This window comes from Cotesia typhae, unplaced genomic scaffold (genome assembly GCF_013202065.1).
Source record: "Cotesia typhae breed Kobodo isofemale line unplaced genomic scaffold, CoteBio_Ctyphae contig_43, whole genome shotgun sequence".
Taxonomy (NCBI): domain Eukaryota; kingdom Metazoa; phylum Arthropoda; class Insecta; order Hymenoptera; family Braconidae; genus Cotesia; species Cotesia typhae.
The window spans coordinates 2,329,455-2,355,327 of NW_027423752.1; the positions used below are offsets into that span (position 1 = coordinate 2,329,455).

Below are 25,873 nucleotides of genomic sequence, written 5' to 3' on the forward strand. Positions count from 1 at the left end.
ATCGAACGAAAATAATAATAATTTTGAAGCAATTGTCCCTTTAAACGATGATGATCAACATGAAGAAGAAATAATGGCACAGGTAAATGAAGAAATAGTGAGACAAGAGCATGAAGAAGTTATAAGACCAGAAAATAAAGAAATAATTATACCTGGCGACGAATACGAAGAAGATATTGAAAATGAAGACGAAGTAACAACAGATGAAGACGAAGAAGAAATTGAGGAACCTTCAAATGAAGAAGAAAGTGACAATGAATTATTTGAAATTGCGGAACAGGAAGAAGCTGAGGACAGCGATGAATCCGAGATTATAAATGAAAATAAAGAAATAACAGAAAATGACATTATGAACAACAATAACAATAATAATAATAATAATAATAATAATAATAATAATAATAATAATAGGGATGATTTTTATTATGATGATACTTCTTATGAAAGCCCTGTTTATGAAGGTTCTCCTCTGACAGTTGCTGAGAGTATGATGGTTATGATGAGCTTGGTTTTGAAGCATAATCTTTCTGATTCATGTGTCGATGATATTTTTGATGCCATAACAATGCACTGTCCTCCTCAAAGTTTACAAAAATTAAACTTATATTATTATAAAAAATATTTCAACCGAGGCAATTCGACACAAAAAAAATATTTTTGTTCTGCATGTGGCTCTACTCTAGAAAAAAAAATTGACGACTGTCTTGTCTGTGAAAAGGAAGTAAAAGCTCGATATTTTGTAACTTTGTCTATTGTGGAACAGACCAGATTAATTTTGGATAGAGCAGAGAATTATAATTTTATAGTCCAGAATCCTTACAACAATGAAAATGACAATAACACCTTGAAAGACATTTCAGACGGTTTGATATATCGCGAGCACGAAGATTTTTTTTCTGATCCAGGTTCATTATCGTACACATGGAGTACTGATGGAGTACCGGTGTTTAAAAGCTCACAAATTTCAGTATGGCCGTTCTATCTACGGATAAATGAGCTTCCATATGACAAGCGGATTCGTAGAGAAAATACTATTCTCGCGGGACTGTGGTTTGGGACAGATAAACCTATACCCCATTTATTTGTTGATGCTTTTGAGCCGGAATTAAAAATTTTGTTTAATGGTATAAACCTCTATTTGACGCACATTGACCAAAACATTCTTATAAGAGGTCTATTGTTAAATGGTACATGTGATTTACCGGCGAAGTATGTTTTTCTGAACTTCCAACAGTTTAACGGAACCTATGGTTGCTCAATCTGTAAAATAAAGACAGAAAGAACAAAGCTTCCAAGTCAAAAATTTATTCGAGTCTATCGGTACACTTCAGTGGTAGATTATCGCACTCTGAATGAAACTGTTAATTTTGCAAGACGAGCAATTATAAATAAGAACAACCCTAAAATTCCCAAACACTTACACACTATTCAAGGAGTTAAAGGTCCCAGTGTCCTGCATAAATTAATGCCTAATTACGTAACTGGCACGGGTATTGACTCAATGCATGCTTTATATGAAGGAGTCACAAAGAAACTCATTTATTTTTGGGTAGATCCTTCTTTAAGTGATTGTCCTTTTTCTCTGCGACCAGTTTTAGATCTGATTGATAAAAAAATTCTTGAGATTAAAGCACCACACTTTGTCCACCGTCAACCACGAGATCTGTCCAAGTATAAATCATGGAAAGCATCTGAACTAAAGGCTTGGTGTTATCAGTACTCTCCTGTAATTATGTCTACGTTCATGAAAGCAGAATATTACAACCATTATCTACTATTCGTCACTGCTATTTCTTTATTGAATAAAGATATTGTTTCATCTGAGGATATTGAAATGGCTGCTGAATTAATTAACAAGTTCGTTAGTCATTTCGAAATTTTGTATGGAGTAAGATTCGCTAGCATTAATATTCATCAATTGATTCATTTGACGAATGATGTAGAGAAATTTGGACCATTGTGGGTAAATAGCTGTTTTTCCTTTGAAGATATTAACGGGAAAATAGTTGGTAGTGTCAATGGAACAACCAATATTGAAACTCAAATCATGAGTGGACATTGGGAGCATTTAAAATTTAATTCAAAAGCTCAAGCTTTACCGGAAGGACCTCTACGAAATTTTATTATACGCCATAAAAAACAGTTTAAAATTTGTGAAACTTTCAATGGCATTCATAGTATTGGAGTTTATAAGATTTTTAATTCAGTTAACGATCCAGTAATACAGTACATCATAGATAGTATCCATCATATTAACAATAATAATGATAATAATAATAATAATAATAATAATAATAATAATAATAATAATAATAATAATAATAATAATAATAATAATAATAATAATAATAATAATAATAATAATAATAACCGAACGACTAGAAAATATTTTCGCTTATTAAAAGACGGTTTTTATATATTTCGACATCATACAGTCGCTCCTTACGAACGAATTCATCATTTGCTCAATATTTATCGGTAGAAGGATTAAACTTTTCAAAAATTCTTTATTTTGTAAAAATTTCTAATTGCAATTGTAATACTCATAAATGCTTATGTGATGGGAGACATTTTGCAATCATAAATTGTATACAAATTAAGAATAGAATTACATTTACATTCGAAGGAGATGAATTTCAGTTACCGTACTTGTATGAATGTAAAATTACAAATAATATTATTTCAATACCGGTAGAAAGCTTAATAAGTGTGTGTTATTGTGTTTGTAACGATAATAGATTATTTTTAGGATGCCAAATTAATAGTCACGAGCGTGAGTAAATACTATGATATTTCACAGTTAAATTACTGTAAGTGTAATTTTTTATTGTTATTTTCTTACCTTTTATCCTAAATATTTTTTTTTAAAAGATGTATATAATATTTTTTCTTTAATTAACTAACAAAAATTTTTCAAGATACCCAGTCCCATATTGTAAATACTTTTACCTAATAATAAATATTCTTGTAATGAAAAATTATTTTTGATCTTTGTTTATTTCGAAAATTCCTTCTAAAACATTAAATAAGACAGAGAAATTCTGAGTACAAGCAAAATTTATTACACAGAAACAAAGACTTGAATCCAGATAATTGATCTGAAGAGATAAATTTTATTGAGCTAAGAAAAAAAATTCTTAGACTGAGTAAAATTTAAATAAGCCAAGAAAATTTTATTTTGACTCAAAATGAACAATTTAACTGAAGAAATTTTCTTGAGTAATAATTGTTGGTATTGGCTCAAGTGAACTTTTTTTTCTGTGTACCAAGAAAAATTTTCCAACTATAAACTTCTACTGAAATATCAATAATATCATTTTCATGGTTCAAAAATTTTATTCTTCAATTAAAGGTTAAATTTTTTGTTTATTTTTGATAATCTTCTGAATATAATTTGCATGAGAAAAATTTCAAGTACAAGTTTTCATCTAGTTTTGTCCTTAGTACTTTTTACAATAAATTTTTACTAAGTTCCTCAATAAGTCTTCTTTTGATCTCTCGTAATAAAATAATTACTCAAGGTAGTAGACTAAAAACAGACTAAAATTCTTGTGAAAGTTCAATAACAATTCAACTAGTACAAAAACAGATTAAACCTCTTTTGGTATTAGAATAAAAACAGAATAAATTTTTCATATTAGTTTAAAAACAGATGTACAAGTTCAAACTCAGACTATTTTGACCAGAAACCGTGTAAATTTTTCGACCCGGGATTTCGTACACAACATCAATCAGATCAATACTAACAGCCACCGGCTTCAATTCATTCAAAAAGCACATTTCCAGCAACTGCCTCTGTTAAAAAAAATCAAAACAATACAAAATTACTATTTCTATTGATTACTCAAAAATAATTACCGTGTGAGTGTGAAAGTCTGGAGGAAGTTGTCTTGAGACACCAATCTTATCATCACACTGGACCACACCACCAACAAACAAGCTCAACATAATATGTTTCACGTAAAATTCGATAGTTTGCATAACGTTTGTTCTCTAGGACTTGTCACTCATAACTGAGGCATAAAGAAGCTAATTCGATGACATACATTGTTGATCGTTAATGATACGTGTCCACTCATCAGGATACCACGTATTTTTTTCCGCAGCTACGTATTCATAGTTGAGTGCATTGCGTGCTTGCAAATTTGCATACGTAAGCTCTAGAGGAATTTACTCGGGGTAAGCGGGTGTGAAAAAAAAGATATACTTGAACGAAGGAAAACACATTGTTTATCGATTATAAAAAGCAAAAAAGTTCTGATATAGAAAGTTGGGTAGGGTTTAAATTGTAAAAACCTCGTGGTTGTTGTAGATAATATGATTTTTTTCTCAATTTTCAATAATGTAAACGCCCGGGTCAAAAAATTTAATTTGTTTTATGATAAATGAAAATTTCAATATTTTTCATTCAATTTAATTTTATTATGTGTATCTATTTTATATAAGAATTTGATCTGTTTTAGCCCATAATATTCCCAATTCAGACTAATTTCAGACAATTTTTAATGTCATAATAAAATTGTTTTCTATTGTTTCAAGATCAAAATCAGATTTTTTGTCACAATCATTAAGCTGATTTTGATCGCATCAAGGTCAAAAACAGACCAAAACGTTTCATAATTTTTAGTCGGTTTTTGATCGTCTGTAGATCAAAAACAGACCTTTTACGAATTCGATAACAATAAAAATAATGAAAATAATCATAATAATAGTAATATATTTATTTATTTATTTATTATCGATTTATTAGTGTCCTCGAAAATCCTCTACAGGGGACGACTTTTCATTCTCTGAAACTTAAATAGTGACTATTTACTATTTTGTGGTGCAATGTATACTAAACGGTATACTTCGCACTACCAAATAGTGAATACCGCTTATTAAATGATGCGTGAAATTACAAATTTAATATTAATCTTGTTATCTTGTCAACATTTCAATCTCGTTGATGTATTCACATTGTGTTTAATATCGATGATTAGAAAACTCTAGATTTAGATCCAATGAAACGATGAGAACTATTTTACGTATGTAAATACAAATTTATTAGTTATCACTGCAACTAATATTCGCAAATACAAAACTTTGATAGCCCATGAAATGTCAAGCTATGACAAATAAATATGACAGATGTAAGGTTATGATCAACGATAAATTCATAAAACAAGAGAGCGCATGAATATATTATAATTTAATTTATTTTTTCAAATAAATGCGACTTATAATAATTTTTAATAAGATACTTAAGACTCAACAAAATTATAAGTCGCCATCTTAGTCGACTTTTGGCCTTTTAACATTTAGAATTGAAATTGTATTAAAAGTAGGTCAAAAACAGTATAAGATTTCATATTGAATTTGAAAACAATACATAAAGTCCAAGTATAAATTATCGAGACTAAAAACCGATCAAATTTTTTAGTTTCATTAGATAAGAAACAGCATAAAATATTTATAGCTGCTCGATTATTTTACTACAAAGTTGTTTAGACTTAAAACAGATAGAAAATAATTTGAATAGTAGATCAAATACAGATGAAAATATTTTTAAAAGTTCAAATACAGATCAATAAGTTCAAATGCAGATCATTTTACTCAAAATCAGTTTAAATTTTTCGACCCGGGAAATTAATTAATCAAAACAATCATCCATTCTGATTCCATAATTAAGAACAGTGAGCTGAATAAAAATTTACTTGAAAAATGTACAAGGAGCTTGAATAAAAATGTACTTGAAAAACATATTGTTATTATTAAAAATGTTGTTTTGAAGTATTCTGAAAACTCGCTAGTTATTATATTTGTTTTAATAAATCGATATTATTTCACAACCACATTTATTTGAAAGTATTTTTATACTAGTCATCGATAAAAAAACAAATGTTCTTGCTTGTTATCATTAGTTACATATTTTATAGCCTATCAAAAAAGGAGCTATCACAATTTAACAGCTGTTATAAAAATTGACACACCAGAGTACTTATAGGAAAAGGTAACGACAAAGTTTAAAAAAAATGCGTCCGAGATATAAATTTATTCATGTAATGTGGTGTTTATTTCTGTTGATGCTGCTATATATGTTAACTGGTGTGATATCAGATTCACCAGAAACAAAGGAAATTGGTGTTACGTCTTTCAACGATACCTGGTTTTCTCGGCCACGCGAATATTATCGAATAATACTTGTGATAAAGCATATTGGGAAAATTTTAGGCAATATGATAAATATCGTCATACTGTCAGTAAAGGGAAAATTGAGAATAGTGTCCTCTTAGCATTCAATTATGTCATTGATGGATTTGATTTTATTGATAAAATTACGAAAAATAAGGAGCTTAAGGATATTAATCTCTCTTCTTCAAAGAGTCACTTTATATTAACATCGAAATACAATGAAAAGCTGATCGGATTCTTTAAATTCTTGGAGGAGATTGAAAGGATCTATTCTAATGATTTGAAGAATATTATACATCATTCTAAAGACAACAATAATATCTTTAATTCATTCTACAATAAAACAATCGAAAGCATGAAGTTTCTCAAAAATCTGACGCTTGAAGGATATTGCAATTTTCCGAATGAAACTAACTCATTTTCGGCACAAAAGTTCACCAAAACTATTTTCCATATGTACTTTGACGCTTTGCAAGAACAAGTGAGTGATTATGAAAAATACAGTTACTTATAAACTTACACGGAGAGAAAAGAATAGAACTTATTCCTATGTAGAATGGTAACTATTACCATGTTACATAGTAACGGAAATTTTTGTGAGAACTCTGTGTAAATTTGCTAATAAAAATCTTAGAAGTTGTGATAAAAATATGAACAATCACTCAATTGATGCAGAATCAAATTCTGAAAGTAATAGTGAGGTTTTTTTATTTTTTTGATGAAAATTTTAATTTGTTATCAATAAAAAACAAAACTAAAATAAAAAATCTCAGTTTTTTGTAAATAACTCAATAAATATTGGTGATATCAAAAATTAGAAAAATGATCCTTAAAGAGAAGGAAATTTCTGAAAAAAAGTCTCGACTTCCGCAACTCTAGCTTAAAAAACAATAATTTTTATTTAATGTTGAAAATAGGATTCCGCGCAACTGCTGTCGCACTGATAGAAAATTTATGTTAACTCAAGAGATATTTTTTTGATCTAAGAATTTATTTTGGAAGATAAATGATTATTTTGCTTTAAGAATTTCTTGTCTTGATTTAGATTTTCTTGGCTTAAGAGCTATATTATCTTCAATCGATACATTTAGTTTTTCAACCAAAATAACATTATCGTTTAAAAAACTTAAAATAATTCATCAAAGTATATTTCAAAAACTAAATAGTCTTTAATTGTTATACCGAAAAAAATTATTTCTTGGAAATAAGTAAATTAATGAATCAAACAAAAGCCATTCTTAACACAAGTCGGTAACATCTTGAATCAATATTATCGCCTATCTTGAACCAAGAGACAAAAATTCTTGAAAGAAACATATCTATATCTAGTTTTAAGAGTTCAAATTTTGAAGAAGCAAAATTTCTCGAATCAAGATTGTTTTTCTATCAGTGCGTATGTTATGATCAGCGCGGCCGTGTGACAAAAGTCGCGCGGAACCCTATTTTCAACATCAAATAAAAATTATTGTTTCTCAAGCTAGAGTTCCGGGAGTCGAGATTTTTTTTCAGAAATTTCCTCCTCTTTAAGGATCATTTTTCCAATTTTTGATATCACCAATATTTATTGAGTTATTTACAAAAAACTGAGATTTTTATTTTGGTTTTGTTTTTTGTTGATAACAAATAGAAATTTTCTTCAAAAAAATAAAAAAAAACCTCAACATTATTTTCAAAATTTGATTCTGCATCGAATGAGTGTTTTTTCATATTTTTATCACAATTTCTAGAATTTTTATTAGCAAATTTACCGAGGTTCCTTACAAAATTTCCGTTACTATGTAACATAGTAATGGTTACATTCTACATAGGAATAAATTCTATTCTTTTCTCTCCGTGTAGAAAATAGTTTGTACTATTCTGAAATATATAAGATTCATATCACTAGACAAGAGACTAATGACCAAAAAAACCGAATTGTATTCAAAATCTAAGTTTAGTCAAGCCCTTTTGAATGGCACCAACCGCGATTAAATCGGTCAAACCGTTCAAAAGTTATGAGAGGTTTACATACATTCATACAGGTTTACACACACACACACACTCCATTGCGGGAATAATCATGGAAACTTCCTAGGACCTCAAGTCGAGATCTAATGAAAACTCGATTTTCGAAAAACTAATTTTTAAAAATTTTTCGAGTCACGAAATAAATTATCAAAAGTGCACAAATAATAACTCTAATTAAAGATAATTAAGTTAACTTTAAGATAAAATTAATACATTTGAACTATATTTGACGGTAGATACAATATTTCGATAAAACTGACAAAACTAAAAATTTTTCGAAAATGTTTAAAATACCCACGACTTCGAAACTAACTAGCTGATTTAGCTCATCTTCGAACTTGACCTCCGAATAGATTCATAGAATAAACCCACAGAATTTTATAAAGATCGGTTAAGAACTGGTGGCCTAATTCTGCCGACATGGCGCGTTTTATCGTATATATCATAATATGTACATTTTTATTTGAAAAGTCAGTAATACGACACATTTTTTTCTCGAACATTAAATGATCGTCGATTTTCTAAGCTTTTTTAAATTTAAATTTCCGGACGGTGAATTTTAAGGATTGAAACAACAATGAGTTAGGACGACTTCAGTTTAATTTTTTAAGGTCAACTTACTAAGGATGAACTTTGTACTGACACATCTATCTTAAACCATTTAATTAATTTAAATAAGCATTGATAATATTGCACGCTACTTGTATTCTTGCCTTCCAGGTTAACTTAAACTACATGTGCGATCAATCAATGATAAAGCTAATTACCGATTTTTACGAACGGATGTTGATAGATGTTATCAAGGGATACACAATGTTGATTATAGGATACGAATTTTATGGTTTAAATCATCCAGGATTCGGTACGTATTTAATTTGTGTTTAATGAATTTATTATATTTCTCAATTTGTATAAATCGTTTTTTAGATATAAAGAAAACTCAAATTGCATATTTTAACAAGTATATAATAACCACAAATAAAGTTCTGTATTCTGCCAAGGAATTGGATGTTTTGATCACTCTAAAGCATAGAGCCAGTAAAAAATGTGATCCTTTCACATGGAAGGAAGGTATGTAAAAACTAAAATTATAGTTTGAATTTAAATCAATGATCAGTGTTCTTACAAAAATAAAAACTAATAATAAATTTTTTTAGGAAAAAATTATATTCGGGTAAAAAATTATGTGTCTGATCGTGCAGGCTATATAGAAAAGAATAATTATAATTATTAAATAAAGACAGAAATTTCAAGTGAATATGAATGTGACAATTTTGGAATATTATCCAATTTTAAAACTGAGTCCATTGATAGTATACGATGTCCAGAGGTATATCCCTGATTAAGGGACCGGCGGGTAATAAGGCCTAGCTAAGAGAGATTTTGAAAAAAATCGAAAATATTGCATTTATTGCAATGGATCATTAATTTTTAAATTAATACATTAGCCATAAAATATAATGGAGTAATGGTAATTTTCACCATAAACAAACACAAAATTAAATTTTTTTAAAAACCTTGCGAATAAGCCTTATTTTACTACGGTAGGGTAATAAGGTCTGCGGGTTATACATACTGGAAATAGTTATACTATACTTGATAAAATTGGTATTAAAGATCAATCATCACTTTAATTGAGCAACAATACTTTTTAAGATGTTGATAAAAATTAGAACAATGATTTTAAATTATTAAAAATAAAATTATAAAAAATGTTTACTATTTACTCAAATTTCTTTTAGGAATTCTTCTTCGCTACTTTAGCATATGACGAATGATGAAATATAGAAGACAAGGAACGTTTTATCGGGACTCTATAAACTTGTAGCGACATTTCTATGCTAGAAAACTTCTACTAGAGAAATCTTTAGCGGAAGCGGTTATTTTAAATAGCATTTCTATCACTTAGGCCTTATTACCCGCGAGTACCTTATTTGTGATTATGCAGATTATTGACGGAATTTAAAAATGCATTTTAGGTGTTCGAAATAGATTCCCAAGATTGTTCAGTAGCCGAGAGTAAAGAATTCGTTTTTCCTATCTATGATTATCGTAATTGGAGTGTAGCCTGTTACGATAAAACATCATACAACAATATTTTTAAACGATTATGTTACTGTGACCAACACTCTGATATGATATTAAGCATTCGAACGTTAAGTTTGAGAGAACATAATGCTGACAGCTATCACAATCGGTAGTTACTATTATAATTACTCATGAAATACTTTATTGCTTCAGCTAAAATGAAAATTCAATAAAAACTTTGTTATACTTCATCAGAGTTGTAACGGGGATCAAATTTGTTGTCGAGAATAACGTGGTATCAATAAAAATTCAAGAAGGTAAGTTCGTTGCAGGTGTTGTCGATCCCAATTCCGTCAGATGGGTCCCAGGAAATGGTGAAGATCCAAAGATAGGTCCTTCTACGGTCAAACTGGGATTCAAAATCAAGTCATTCAATCTGGATGACATTGACTTGCCAGATGGATATTTCGTAACAAGTATCTACTCTCATTAGCAGTCATTTTAATTTTATTTATAAATATTGTTGCATATGGCTAAAATTACCGATATTTATTGATCCTGGTAATGTCAGGTGTTAGATTTGTTCTTCTTAAGGATAATCACATTAGTCTGGGAGTTAGAGAAACACAAATGTGGGATATGTCTGGGTCGAAACCGTCGTGGCATCATCAATGGTTTTATCCAGACTTCTCATCACGTGATGTTCGGTAAGATTCCACTCAACTGATTTTTTTGATTGCGGCAAACCTTCATTAAGAATTAGCCTTCATATAAATAAAATCATGATTTTAGAGAACAAATATATATCAAGGATTACAGAAATTCTGCTGAGCTTGCTGATGAAAATGTCGAAACAAGCTACTCGAGAAACAATTACGTCGATTTATCAGTTGGAGTACTATCGTCTCAATTCAATAATTTGCCACTGATTCCTTTCTTTGACGCCCAAAGTGTCGTATCAAATCCACCATCTCCCCTTGGCGGAGTCGGATTGTTTTACAAGGGGACGCCTAGTTATGGTGGATTTTTTGCTTTCAAATTGATATCATCTAGATATTCATACGATTTTAATTCTGATATAATTGCATTCAATAATCATTAACCATTTTATTGTTTCAATTTAAAAATTTTTATTCCTAATTATATTGTTTTTTCTTTTTCCAAAAATTTTAGAATGTATTCTGAATGATAAAGTGTAAAAATACTATCAACAATTGCAATGAAGTTATATTTGTTCAACATGTTGCTCAATAGAAAAAGACACTAATGAGCTATTGATAAGCCCCGAGTAATTCCCAGCGAATCTATTTTCAGTTCACAAAATCCATTTTAAAGCTTAACATTCGTTGTAATACTCAAAGCATTTAAAAATTTTATTAAAGCCTCTTATACCGTTTCTAAGAAAATGCTTTCAAATCATTTGTTTAATCCAAACCTGTTACTTTTCTCAATAATAACTGCAAGTTTGTTCATAAATGTGGTTTTATCTAGAAACAGTGATTATTTTAACGGATCAAAAAAGTTCCATGGAAGTTTGAGTGCATCATCTGAGCAGTATGTGAGAATTTCTGCTGTTGCTTAACATTTCCGTGAAATTTTCAATAAATTTATCAATCTAAAACTCGATGACCCTTTTTATTTCCGAATAAATGAAAGTTCACGGACACTAATAACGAATTTCAGACAAGGATTCAGCTTGATTCGCAATATGACCAATATTAAACTCAATAGAGACTTAACGAATCTGATAAATTCTTTAAACGACACTTCGTTATTAAAATTCTAAAATTATGTCGATCGCATTCAGAGCTCATTTATTTCCCCGTTTTCACGTTTTTTCATGAACAATCCTTATAATCCTGAAAACATTGAGCTGTTTCTCACGGAAACTATTTATGATTCCAATTTTCATGACAATTTTGTACCTCCAAAATTCAGAAACGGATTATAAAAACTCAACAGGATCCATTGTGAATATCGTTCCAAAATATCTATTGATCACAGATTCTCAGGTAACCAATAATGTTGAACTAGTAAAAAACATATTTGATTATTCTAATGACTCGAATTCTACACTGAGAGAGAAATTTTTTGTTAAAAACATCAGCAATGTTGTAATAAAAAATTAATTTGTCGAAAATTTTTAACAATTTTATTTCTTAGCTGAAAAATTTTTCTGTCCTCCATCCAGAAAGTGGCAACTTTATGGCCGCTGTGTTAAATAAAATTGCGACATTCCGACTACGGTGTGTAGAAAAATAGTAAACACATCATGGGCAGTAAATAAGAAAACCTCAGATCTAGTGATGTGAAGCAAAGCATGTGCTCGTCAAATATTCGTCATTTGACGTCAATTGACCAACTAAAAAAAATGACTGCCGATCATTTTTCGAATTTAAAGGCGATTTAATTTAAAAACTAAATTTGAAAAATTTTTAAACTTCACTAAAAAATGACCGAAAAATTTTTGACCGTCATTTTCCATTTGAGTAGTTGAGCAAGCCAGATTTGTTAATTACCGTCAGAACTCTTAGATTTATTTTGTTTTTAATAATTAAAATATTTAGGTTGCATATGAAATAAGTTGGTTTGTTTTTATTTTGAGAGGAAGTTTCGTAAAAAAGAAAAAAAAATGCTCATGAATTTTTGCGACTGACCAAAAAAAAAAAATGACGTCAAGCTCGTCAATTGTTTGTAATTTGACCAAAGTTAAAAACGACCTTCATTTCGCATCACTACTCAGATCACATGTTTATTGACCTCGGCTTCGCCTCGGACAACAATCATTTGTGATCTGAGACATTTCTTATAACTATTGTTATAAAGAAAATTAAATTAAATATTAGGGTGTGTCAAAATTTAACTTCCGTGGACCTCTTAAAATTGGAATTTTAAGTTCCGCTTTTGACAAGAGTAGGGTTGGTCATTTCCTGACATATTTTGAACGTAAAAGGATTTATTTGATTTTCAGAGAACTTTTAACAGGAGCTTTGTTTCGGCATTTCCGCTGAAATTTCTAAATTTGGCCGGAAGTATCCAAACAAAGCTCCTGTAAAAAGTGCTCTTAAAATTAAATAAATCCTTTTACGCTCGAAATATGTCAGGAAACGACCAACCCAACTCTTGTCAAAAGCGGAACTTAAAATTCCAATTTTAATAGGTCCATCGCGGAAGTTACATTTTGACACACCCTATTAAATATTTTAGGTTGATTACTCAAAATATTGTGGAAAAGGTTCTATAGCTAATTTGATGTTCAATTTATACAAAAAAACATCAATTGATATCATAAAAGCATTTGGTCTGATGATAATTGGTTACAACTTTATACAAACCAAAAACTTAAATTATAGTAAGTAATTAAATGTTCTGTACTATTCTTTGCTCAACCTAAAATTTTCTAGGTCTCTACAGAGATCAGCAAGTTTTTTTATTAGATGAATATAAAAAGTCAATGAACAAATTGATATTTAACATCAACGGAGTTAATTCTTACCTAAATAAGCATCATAGAATTTATAGAAATTGTGATCCACCAGAATGGACAGAAGGTTCGTGTTCTTTTATACTTAAATTTTTTTTTAATTATCATAATTTTGTGGCTAATATTAATATATGAAAATATCACTTAGGTAAAAATTATATTAGAGTTAAAAACTATGTATCAAACCATAGAGGATACAGAGATTACAGCAAGCGTGTTGCCCAGCTCAAAAAAGATATTAACGAAGAGTTCGAGTGCGACCATTACACCTTGTATACAAATCCAGAGTATGAATCTGTTGATAATCTTAGATGTCCACAAGTATTCTATTAATTTTCTCTGATTTTAATTAACACAGTGAAAATTTAAAACTTATACTGTCATATGAATCCTACAGATTTTCGAAATAGCTCAACAATATGATAACGCCGCTTGTTTGGAAAAAATTCAGGACTTTTTCATAAGCCAGAATAGTGCAAAATATTCAAATTGGAACGTGAGTTGCTACGAAGAGGAACTAAATGATCATTTATATGAATCATTATGTTTCTGTGGCAAGCAGTATGATGTTGAGTTAAGCATACGTCACTTTTGGATGGACGAACATAATACTGACAGCGCCAACAGATTGTAAGTCGAATTTAATTAATAATTTTCTTGCAGAAGAAAAAAAATTTGCCAGCTTTTTTATACTTGCAGAGTTGTCACCGGAATAAGATTTGTTTTGAAAGTTAAGACGATAACGATAGAAATTCAGGAGAGTAAGCTGGTCAATCGGATAGTCGATCCTATAACTGTTCGCTGGATCATTGAAACGAGTGATTCGTCTGGAAAATGTTTGAAAACTATTAAGTTGGGTTTTCGGTTTAAATCATTCAATATGGATGATATTGTCCTACCGGATGGATATTTTGTCACAGGTAATTAATTTTCCTACCGGATAATTAGTTAACATACGGGAAAATTTGATCGCTTCGGAAAATTATGCACTTTTATTTATGTAGATAATATTGATGATCATTTTCAGTAAAGTATACTAACAAAAAAATGGAAAACGGTTAACCTTAAAGGCCATCCCTGCAACTTCCTGTAAATTCCACACCTAAACGCTTGATATTGCACTTATGGCGTTTTTGAGCTCTTCGAACTCAAAAATATAATTTATGTGTTAATTTGAGCTCTTTGAGCTCAAAAGTTTGATAGAAGTTCAATAAAACACTATTATTTGAATTTTCAGACTGTAATTACTTTTGAATGAATTTAACCTATTAATTATAACAACTACTTTCTGACTTCTTTCTTTCGCAGGGGTGAGATTTGAATTATTGAATGACGATCACATCACGTTGGTAGTCAGAGGAACGAAAATGTGGAATGATGAAAAATTTTGGCCATCTTCGACACATATTTGGTTTTATCCAGAGATCGCTCGTAATGATCCAAGGTAAATGATAATTTTATTGTACTTCATAATTATCAGAAATCTCTGTTGGCAAAAATTCGAAGCTGATAAACATTTCCTTTCAGGGAACAAATAAGAATAAAGGACTATCGACACCCAGCTGAGTCGATAACCCAGAATGAGAAAATTAGTCACTCAGGATTTAACTATGTTGATTTATCGGTGGGAATAATATCAAACAAACACAATAATTTGCCGGTGATTCCATTTTTTGATGCTAAAGACGTTGATTTTGATCCTCCATCTCCAATTGGTGGATTGGGAGTGTTTCACAAGGGAACATCTGGTTACGGTGGATTTATAGCGTTTCAATTAATTGCGTCTAGATACACGTTTAACGCTGATTCTGAGAATTTTTATTTTGATTTAGAATAGTTAAAATATTTAAAGTAACAATAATAATCTATTGGGTTGAAAAAATAAACAAAATTTTGTCTCCGGTGTAATTAAATGATAAAATGAGTTTTTAAAAATAAATTTATTATTACTGGAATGGTCTTGGCCTGAATTTGTGCCTTTTTAATGTTTCATATGTTTTTCAACAATAATTAATTTACTACAAGTTTTCGACGTAGTTCTAAATAAATAGATTTAAATTTCAGGATAGACGTCATTTGTTTCTTCATTCAATTTGTTTTGTTCACGTGAATATGGTTATAAGTCAAAAATTAATTTATATGATTAAGATTGCGCGGACAGTACCCGGTAAGTCACAAAAAAATCTAAATTTTTTTTTTTTCATTAAAATAAGGAGAAGGCGTGCATTTTTGGATTTTCCAAACTTTTTCATACGCTTTTTATTAGCTTCACCTGTATGTTTGTAACCGACTCCTTTGGACGCGATTTTAACCCACTTTCAACGGCCAGATTTCGTTCAAACTTTGTAGATTTATCGAGGACAGATGACAATACACTAATTTGATAAAATTATTTCATTTTTCAATTCGAAAAATAAGATTATTGTTAATTTATATATTTTTCATCTATAGTCGATAAGGCAGAAATTTTTATTTCCAACCATTATCTTTAGCCGATTTATCTAATATTAACAAATTTTCGAACACTAAAGAGAGTTTTTAATTCAACAAAGTATATAATAGTTTAAAAAAACTAAAAAAAAAGGGTTTTTTTTATAAATAAACAAAACTAAAAAGTAGAAAATAAATAATAGTTTTAAAAAACTAAAAAACACGTTTTTTTAGAAAACCGAACTAAAAAAATAGAAAATAAGTTTTAATAAATTTAAATTAAGAATAGTGTTAAAAATTTCAATAAACATGAATTAATAATAGTCTAAATAAAATGAAATACGTTTTTTTTTATTTACACTATTATTAATTTACGTTTATTGAAATTTTTAACACTATTCTTAATTCAAATTTATTAAAACTTATTTTCTATTTTTTTAGTTCGGTTTTTTATAAAAAGCGCGTTTTTTAGTTTTTTCAAACTATTATTTATTTTATTTCACGTTCAAAATAGGATTCCGCGCGACTTTTGTCACACGACCGCGTAGATGCTAGAATACGGCAGCAGTTGCGGGTAGGTAATGATAGTAATTATTATAATAGCACAATTTTTCTAATTTAACATAATAATCATTTATTAATAAAAATTAACAAAAATAACAATACATTAACCCAATAAAAAAAGGTGTCACGAGTTCCCTGCTCACATAATTACAAGAAACATATTATTACATATAATGTAATGTAGTATATTTTTTTTTACAAAAGTTCATTATTACTGTGCAGCAACTCCATAATAAAAGGACACTTGCACCTTCTCAGATTAAAATCATAACTTTTAACAAATAAAACATGTCGTAGGCGTATTCTAATGCCCTACTAGCGGTACTTGGTTGATATATATGAACGCTTCTTTGTTTCGCATAACAATAATCACGGAAACTCATTAATTAAATCGCACTTCATGCCATGCATCGCTGAATTTTTCATTGCTTATAATTATCAATGATACAATAAAAAACCATATTTTTAATCACATATTTTATTACTAAATACATATTAATATTTAAATAATTAATATTTGGGTATGGCACCCGAGGCTTATATTTAATTGAGACAATAAATAGTTTAATTACAATCCCTTATTACTGAAAAATATTTCTTCTTCTCCAGTTGACGTTCTAATTAAATAATTGAATTATCGTTACTCAAGGGCTACAATGTCAAGTTGCATAATAAATATAAAAAAACATTACCTAAAAATATTTAATAAAAAAATAAACATTAACAGAGCCACGGTGAGTAACGACAATTCGGCAAAACTGGACAAATCATAATAACAGTTAACATTTTAATAAATAAAAGTAATTAATTTACAGTAAAATTAATCTAATCTAAAATTGTTGATTTTGCTGAGTTGTTTGTTCGTTATTGTGTAGTTTTTTTTTTATGACTGGGTATTTTTACAATTCACTCTGTGTTTATATGACATGGATAGCTTCTCAGACAATCGCCGCCTTCTTGCCCCAACCTTGCAGCAGATATGTACCGGTAAAAACGTTGGCTAGAAGCACTGCCGGTACTTTTACGCTTCAGTTCTTGCGGATCTCTGAAATTAAACAATTAATGTTAGAGACAAAAAATTGAAGCTGCTTGATTTATGGTAAACAAAAAATTAGAAATTTATTCCAATTGTTTTAATTTTTAATGACTAGTTTGTTTTATGTATTTTTAATTGGGATGCGGAATCGATAAAAAAGAAAGTGTTCGGCTGTGGGAAAGACAATTTTAGGTGTAAAAAGATGGCCTGATTGTAATTATTAACTGTAGGTATTTGTAACCTTTCTCTGGAGAAATTGACGGGTTAATTGAGTGAGAAAATTTTTATTAATGATTGATGTGAGATTTTTTTTGTGTTACGCAACGTCTATTTGTTAGGAATTGTTCGGAGGAAAATAACTGGTTTTTAATGCCAGTCGACGATTACAATTTTGATGTTTGTATAAAAATATCTGAATAATCAGAATACGACGGTCTTATTCTTATTAAAAAGTTATCGAGTTTTAGATTTACTTTTTAATATTAAAGTGTATTACATTAAACGTAATTCAAATTCATTTTATAATGAAGATAATTTATACATATGAGATGTCAGTATGTATAAGTATGTATAAGATTACATGTATGTTTAAGTCGATAGAGATAAGGATTTAGTAGATGGATGCTTGGGAATGGGATCCTCTAAGCCAGTTCAGCTGGGCGCTCAAAACTTCAAATGGGTTTTTCTCGAAAAGCTATTTTCAAAGTGGGTTGTCAAGATTTCTTGAAAATTACTGAATCGATCTTAATGAAATTTGGCAAGCACCTCAAAGATATTATTGATAAAAACTTTGACGCAGGATATGTAATTTAAAAAATCAAAATGTGATGCAAATGTCAGTGAAATTTTGGTTGTTTTTCAAAACTTTGCCAAAAATTCCAATTTTCATTTTTTATTTTTCTTTTTGTCTAATGATTGTATTAGGAATTAAATAAAAAGCCCCATTTGATTTTTTGATTTTACATGATCTATCATGAGTTGTTCTGTCAACGTGGAAGTACTTTTTTTCGGACGAGTTTCCGGATATAATGTAACGTGACGCTTCGTCATGAAAACTGGAAAAATTAGTTTCGGATTGTAAGTATTACAGATTTTATAAGAATTACATTGTAAATATTATTATTACTACTATATTATATTTATTGTATTTTATTTATTATTATTATTATTATTTTTTGTTTATTTAAAGTCGCATAAAATGCTAAGGTCATAAGCGACTTACTAGGGGGAACTTTTGAGATTGCAATTTGTTTTTAACTTTTTTGGGCTCAGCAGAATAGTACACTTAAATATTGAAAATATTCATTGGTATACGCCAGACTCGAACCCGGTCCAATGCATTTTGGAAAGCAAGGGCAGGATCCGATAGGCTATTGCGCGCCTATTTATTATTATTATATTATTATTATTATTGTAAATATATTTTTTCTAATTTTGAATACGACAGGACAATTATTACTATTTACAATGTAATTTTTCAAGTTTTCTTTTTTCCGTGTGAGTTTTAAATTTTTTTCAACGAAAACTATAGGAAATGCTTGAGAAATACCTATTTTCAATGTTAAAAAAACGTTTGAATTAAAAATTTTATATTTTAAATAAAAAAAAAATATTTGTGAAAATATGACGTTTTTTCACGAAGTAAACCCATTTAACCACTTAGAAAAGAAATTTTTACACGTCCTCTTGGTTCTCCAAAGCCAAAAGGATATAAATTCTAAAATCTATCCTTTTGGCATTAGTAACGCAATATGTGTACAACATCAATTCCTCAATTTCTTCTGTTTAAGCCCCTTTATAATATCGAACACCAATTTTTTTAATTTCACCAATTGACCTTACCAAATAAATAAAAGAAAATACAATAATTTACCTAGATAATTCATTAGACACAATATTACTGTGCGGTGAATAAATTCCTGGATTTTTGTACATGCTACAAATGAGTCTATCCTTACAAGGCTCTTCACTGAATTTAAGTTGCAAAAAAATCTCATCGAGTCTATGAAGTATGGGCCCATAAAAAGAATCATCTTGAGTCACTGCGACACGCTCAACTTGATTAGTAACCTGACCAAGTTCACCGGTATGTTTTTTATTCGTCACTTTAAGCTGTTGCTGCTGATGTTGCTGCTGCTGTTGCTGCTGCTGCTGAGTAAGTCTATTTATCTGTGTCTGCTGCTGGAGATTGGAGCTCGCGACTGGCTGATGTGAGTGCACAAAAACAGGATGCACTTGCCTGTTGTTATTGTTATTATTATTATTATTGTTATTGTTGCCGTTGGTGGCAAGAGCATGTGTGTGAGCATTCGGCTTGAAATCATTACGTGCAGGTGCAACGGGAGTGTGTTTAATTGACGCAATATTAACTGGTACTTGCTGGACTGAGGAAATTGGGACACTAGGCACTGATGCTCCAACTCCAACTCCAACTCCCACTGGCACTCCCGGCACGGATTCAGCTGATACCCGCCGATGTAATTTCTGGTTCTGATCTTCGAGATACCCATTGTAAGCCAAACTTTGAGCATGTGCTACATTTATCGAGTGAGGTTGAGGCTGAAGCTGAGCTGGCTTCAGATACTGAGGTTGAAGATTGCCGTAATTATTAAGTTGAGGCTGGACGGGGGTCAGTTTGTTGTAATCGTCATGTAAATCCGTGAACGAGTCTATTCCCCACTCTTTCAGCTCTTCCATGTCTTTCCGCAGCTGGATGTGTGGATGCGCGTAATCGTAACCTTGAAATTCTTCCTCTTGATAAGGTGGGTGAGGTGAGTGATGATGTGGATCGTAATACGTGGGTGCTGGTACTGATGCTGGTACTGGAACGGGAACTGGAACATGATGATGATGATGGGCGATCTAGAAAAAATAAATTTTCCTTTTAGTTTTAGTTTTGTTGTTAAAGTTATCTGTTAAATTGATCGAATAATGTGACAATGTAGGGCAACAGTACTTGTTTTGAGAGTAAAAGTTTTAAAATGTAAAAATGTTGTTTTGTTTTAACTTCCGTATGGAATAAATAATTTTACGGTAGAAGTTTGAATAAATTTTTTTTGTTACTTCTTCCCCATAAGCAGTAACTTAGCGCACGTTTTGGCATTTAGTAAATAGCTGGTCACTCATTTTGTAATTTCAGCATGTTTTGCGTAAATTGAACGGTTATTTGAGTGCAATAAGTTCAATAACTAAACGCAAATTATTCTTGTCGAACGCAAATGATAATTAGAACAGTTATAATTGAATCAATAATGTGGAATGAGTAAGAAGAGAAACACAACAATTTAATCAAATAATTATTCTACAATTTAATCAAATAATTATTCAACAATTTAATTATATCGTTGAATATATTTAAATTGATATAAGAATAATTGATTCATTTAAGTCAAGCGCATGATCATTTTTTTAGTTAAGTTATAAATATAACCTTTATCGTTTTTAACTGTGTTATTGAAACTCTTGTTTTTTTTTCTTTCGTCTGGGAAAGTGAGAGATGTATTCTAACTTTGTACTGGAATTTATCTTCAGTTTTGTGATAAAAAAAAGTACTTGCAACGCGTGCGCTGTTGGTTATACTATTTTTATTTATAATCTACCATTTTTAACAATAATTGAAAGATGACACAAGAGAATTTGAATGAGACTATACGCAGCATACAAATTTAAGAATTTATGTTTTTCTGTTTTCAGAAATTTGATATGAATTTATCTTAAGAAATATTATAACTTCAATTATTTTTAATGCCAATGTATTTTTTCTTTTACTCAATTTTTTACGACTATTTGGAAGCACGTTCTTTTGTTTCGAATCATTAAAACACAACAATCCGTCAAAAACTTTTATATGTGTTGATATGTCGATGTATAATTTTTTCTATTAAAAATAGTATTAAAAACTGACAAAGGGCACATTATTACCGAACTGTCTTCACTGTTTTAATATAAAAAATTACTTTTTCTCCCGTTATAAGTCTAGATAAATTTTTATCGAATTTTTTTCCTGAGTCCTTGCTCATTCATCCTTGCGTTATTTATACACTGTACAAGTTGTGTGATAATGATATAATTGATTTACAAAAACTTCTAGAATTATTTGCTAATATGAAAAATTCCTTAATTCGAAAGAGAAAAGACAGAAAACAAATTTTAATTAAATTTAAAGAAAAAAATATTTGTATATTATTTGAGATTCGAATAAAAGAATACAAAGATCGAAGCGTTATGGAGCAATAATGGTTTAATGTATCGAAATCGGATAACTGTTCTTACAGCTCATCTAAAAGAGAGATTTATTAAAAATAATTATCTGAAGAAAATACTTTAATTGATGAAAGGAAAGAATAAATTACTTAGTGTTTATTTAAAAGAACACCGTTCCGATATTATTTGAAAGTATACTTAGTTATTTTTATTCAGTTATATTCTGATTAAAAAAAAGCTTTAATTCATTTTCATTACAAGCTATTAATTTCGATTTCATATTTATTAATTTTTAAAACTTACGATTCATTTTTCTTCAAAATTTTTTAAGAATTTATACGACCATAATTTTATGAGTTGTATACAATCACGTAGATAATAAATTTTATCAATTTTAGTTTGCATTATATTCCTTTAAAAACGATAACTCAATAAAAGATATTTGAAAATTTAGTCACAATAATGATTATTTTATAAAAGGAATGCAGGCTTAAAAAAAATGTTCTTGATTCAGGTCAAAAAAACTAAAACCGAGAAAATCAATTTAAAGAAAGTGGTCATATTAAATGAAATAGAACAGTTTTTAAAGTGAGAAATTTTTTTTTGATTCAAATAAATTTCGTTTAATGAAAAAAATTTTTTTATATCGAATTAAGTTAATTTCTGTTGTCAGTGTGTTTTAAAATATTTTGGTGTTAATATATGATCATACCTATAAAACAATTTTTTTACAGTTTCTTAATTTTTTATTTATTCCAAAAAAATATCTGAGAAAAATATTTTTGTGTATAGTCGTATATATATCCTGGTCAAATCATGTATAAGTATGTAGAAAAATATAAACATCATTAATGCTATCTAGAAATGCATTCGTCAATTAAGATATTTTATTGTACTAAAATTGGTCTAGAAGTTGATTAAATTAATCATCAATGTCAGATAAGATTTAAAGAAGAGTCGTAAAAATTTTTGTTACATCAGACCTTAATATTTTATAAATACTTCTCTTACTAGGAGAAGAATATGCAATAATGCGCCCTCTGTCAGAGATTCTTAATACTACATTTGATCGGAGAGTTATAAATACGCATATATGATGATATCAGTTCTGATGTAGGCATATCAAGTCATAGTACGTTGGATCGAGCCACGTAAAACTAGATAAGTCGATATGGCTTGAAAATGTCAGAAATGATCTGGTATGGCTAGTTTTCAAATAAGATCATATCTGGATTCATAAGACTATGTCAAGAATCATATCAGAATATGTTTTTATTAATATGGATCCATATTTGACATTACATGTTTAGATAATATCAAAAATTTATGTATAATTATATGTGTGATCATACCTTGCCATATGACTCATTTTTCCCAAAAATAGTAAAAATTATCGAAAAAATTAGGAAAACGGTTGACCCTGAAGGCTATCCCTGCAACTTCCCGCCAATTCCATACATACGCTTGAATTTGCACTTATAACATTTTTGAGCTCTCCAAGCTCAAAGAAATAGCTTTTGTATGCTTTTTGTATGCTCTTCGAGCTCAAAAGTCTGATAGAAATTTGATAAAATATTGATTTTTAATTCTTTAAAAATCTTTTCAAATCTTTAAACCGGAATAAATTTTGAATGAAAGAAACGGTTTCTACGCGGTTGGCGGCATTCGACGCAGTTTTTTAAGCCTCAATAAGAATCTAAGTTTAATTTGATCAGACTAGGAATTTCGGAGTAATTCCGAAAAAAAAACACTTTTTCCGGGTTTCTTTCGTCAACGATAACTCACGAACGAACCAACCGATTTTGACCGGAGGTCATCGACGTATTTTTTTGAGTTTGAGAGCTGATTAGTTTTTGGAATTTATCGGTCGAGCTGTTCGAAAGTTATTTTAAAAAAATCACATTGAAAAAAATTTTTTTTGTAGTTTTTTTGAAATTTCTCTAAAACTACTCATCTGATTCGATCCAAATTGTATTCAAAATTTAAGTTCAGTCAAGCCCTTTCGAATTTTAGTAACCGCGATTAAATCGATTAAGCCGTTCAAAAGTTACAAGACGTTTACACACATTCACACAGATTTACACACACACACACACACACACACGCGTGCAGACACACACAGACACACACAGACACGCACACACACCATCGCGGGAATAGTCAGGGAAGCTTCCTAGGACCTCGAAACCGATGAAAACTCGATTTTTGAAAAACGGAGTAAAACCAATAACTTCCCGATTTTTTTTCATTTTCAATTTTCATAGCGGGAAGTTAAAAGAATATTTTTTTTAAATCCACGAATCAATTATAATCTAATGGATTATCCATCGTTACTGCATCTGTGTCGTGAACATGACCATAATCTTTTCTTCATGTGGTTTTTTTTACCGTTTCTTTGTCAGTAATTTCAATCATAAAATTCAAGTAATTTTTTCCTGTTCCCATAAAAATCATTATGAGAAAAAAAAAGAAACATTTATTTTAAACCATCTCTTTTCACGTTTTCAGGTCACCCAAAATCCTCCAATCCTACTAAAAAATGACACCATTAATAGTAATTTCCATAACTAAATTAAAAATACCTGATGATGATGGTGATGATGAAACTTTGTGTGCGAGTTGTAATAACTGGAACATAGTTTAAACACGTGGGCAAACGGTGGAATCAAAAACAGCAACAGCTTCAAAAATACTTTCTTGGCAGTGGTCACTCCAAACAAGAAAGGTATCACGAACATGAACTTGACCTTGATCAATTTAATAATGAGTATCAGTGCCAGGAAGCTCAGCAGCAACCGGTTCTGGATGAACTTGCCTGCAAAAAGTAAATCACCCTATTTAATCCTTTCATTAATCCCCAGCCAAATATTAGCTACCAGAAAACTCACGAATTTTTTTAAATAAGCGGCCTTGCTGCTCCAAAGGAGACCCAAAATCAATGCGTATCAGCGCTCCATTTGAGTCAATTTCCCGAGGACTAATTTTGATTTTGGCCTTCTCGAAAACAAACTCCGGAAGCTGGATTTCGTAGTCACGTGTTGCCAAAAATTTAACCGTTTTATGCCTCAACGCAGAAGTAATTTCTTCCAAGGGAGTTTCTGGTTCTTCAAAAGCTTTGAAGTTTTCCTTGTAGCTGCGATCTTCCACCAAATTATCTTCTTCAGAAGTCTCTTCTTCACAATTTTTCTCACATGTTCCATAGTCCAGGTTATTTTTGGTCATCAAAATTCCGTCAAAAATGGTCACATTGTCTATTTCTCCCAATGTGTTGTCCAAATAACTGTACGCATTCTTTTGCAAGCACGAAAATGTTAATTTCTTGCTGCAGTCTTTCAAAATTCCTCGCCACAGCTCGTTGCCGCCTACTCCGGCGCTCAGGTACGTCAAGTTACGCGGGTACAAGTATTTCGCGTAGCTAATTATATTTACAAAACTAAACGCGTTGACACTCAAGGCCGCCAGCAGTAAAATCCCGAGTATCTTAAACATTTTTTGGTTTTTATAAAAACAAAAGTTTGGACAAGAATTAAATCACTAATTTACACTTAAAATTTTGAAAATACGTAACTCAATTTTTAAAATGTCTCATTATAGTTCACTGTTTTAGTGGCGAACAGTGCCTGATGCGCCTGTGCCACTTGAAGAAGTTTGTTCTTTTGAGCATCTCCTCCAAAACCGGGTGTGTATTTAAAAAACGACCACTGAATAAAGTTTTACTTTTTAGGATGGATGTCACAGTTGGTCAATACTGTTAGGACTTAAAAAACAGACAGAGTTGCGTTCACTTGGATCTCTCCTTTAAAACTAACATCGAGACCTGACTATCCACTATCCACTATCCGCTCGGCTGGTCTCTCGTGGATTCGATTCACGCGGTCTAAAATGTGTGTCAAAAGTACTCCCTCTTCTTTTGATGATTATTATACTCACTACAGACTACCAGACAC

At 30.1% G+C, this 25,873-nt stretch overlaps 3 protein-coding genes across 3 annotated transcripts; 2 read left to right on the top strand and 1 right to left on the bottom strand.

Moving 5' to 3' along the window:
* Nucleotides 1–9,409: 9,409 nt before the first annotated feature.
* LOC141528354 (uncharacterized) lies at nucleotides 9,410–11,626 on the top strand. The gene is made up of 4 exons (XM_074244375.1): nucleotides 9,410–9,511; nucleotides 10,161–10,526; nucleotides 10,781–10,916; nucleotides 11,002–11,626. Exons 3-4 carry the CDS (start codon nucleotides 10,840–10,842, stop codon nucleotides 11,309–11,311), a joined length of 387 nt encoding a protein of 128 aa, XP_074100476.1. The 5' UTR covers nucleotides 9,410–9,511; nucleotides 10,161–10,526; nucleotides 10,781–10,839; the 3' UTR covers nucleotides 11,312–11,626.
* A 2,514-nt stretch (nucleotides 11,627–14,140) lies between these two features.
* LOC141528384 (uncharacterized) lies at nucleotides 14,141–15,620 on the top strand. The gene is made up of 4 exons (XM_074244427.1): nucleotides 14,141–14,323; nucleotides 14,393–14,613; nucleotides 15,002–15,137; nucleotides 15,221–15,620. The coding sequence occupies exons 1-4, from the start codon at nucleotides 14,289–14,291 to the stop codon at nucleotides 15,528–15,530; spliced, it is 702 nt and encodes a 233-aa protein (XP_074100528.1). The 5' UTR covers nucleotides 14,141–14,288; the 3' UTR covers nucleotides 15,531–15,620.
* Nucleotides 15,621–16,891: 1,271 nt separating this feature from the next.
* On the bottom strand, nucleotides 16,892–25,415 carry Osi17 (DUF1676 domain-containing protein Osi17). Its single transcript, XM_074244459.1, has 4 exons — nucleotides 24,815–25,415; nucleotides 24,509–24,741; nucleotides 19,597–20,585; nucleotides 16,892–17,732 (listed from the first exon to the last, which is right to left on the bottom strand). Exons 1-4 carry the CDS (start codon nucleotides 25,413–25,415, stop codon nucleotides 17,594–17,596), a joined length of 1,962 nt encoding a protein of 653 aa, XP_074100560.1. The 3' UTR covers nucleotides 16,892–17,593.
* Nucleotides 25,416–25,873: the final 458 nt, after the last annotated feature.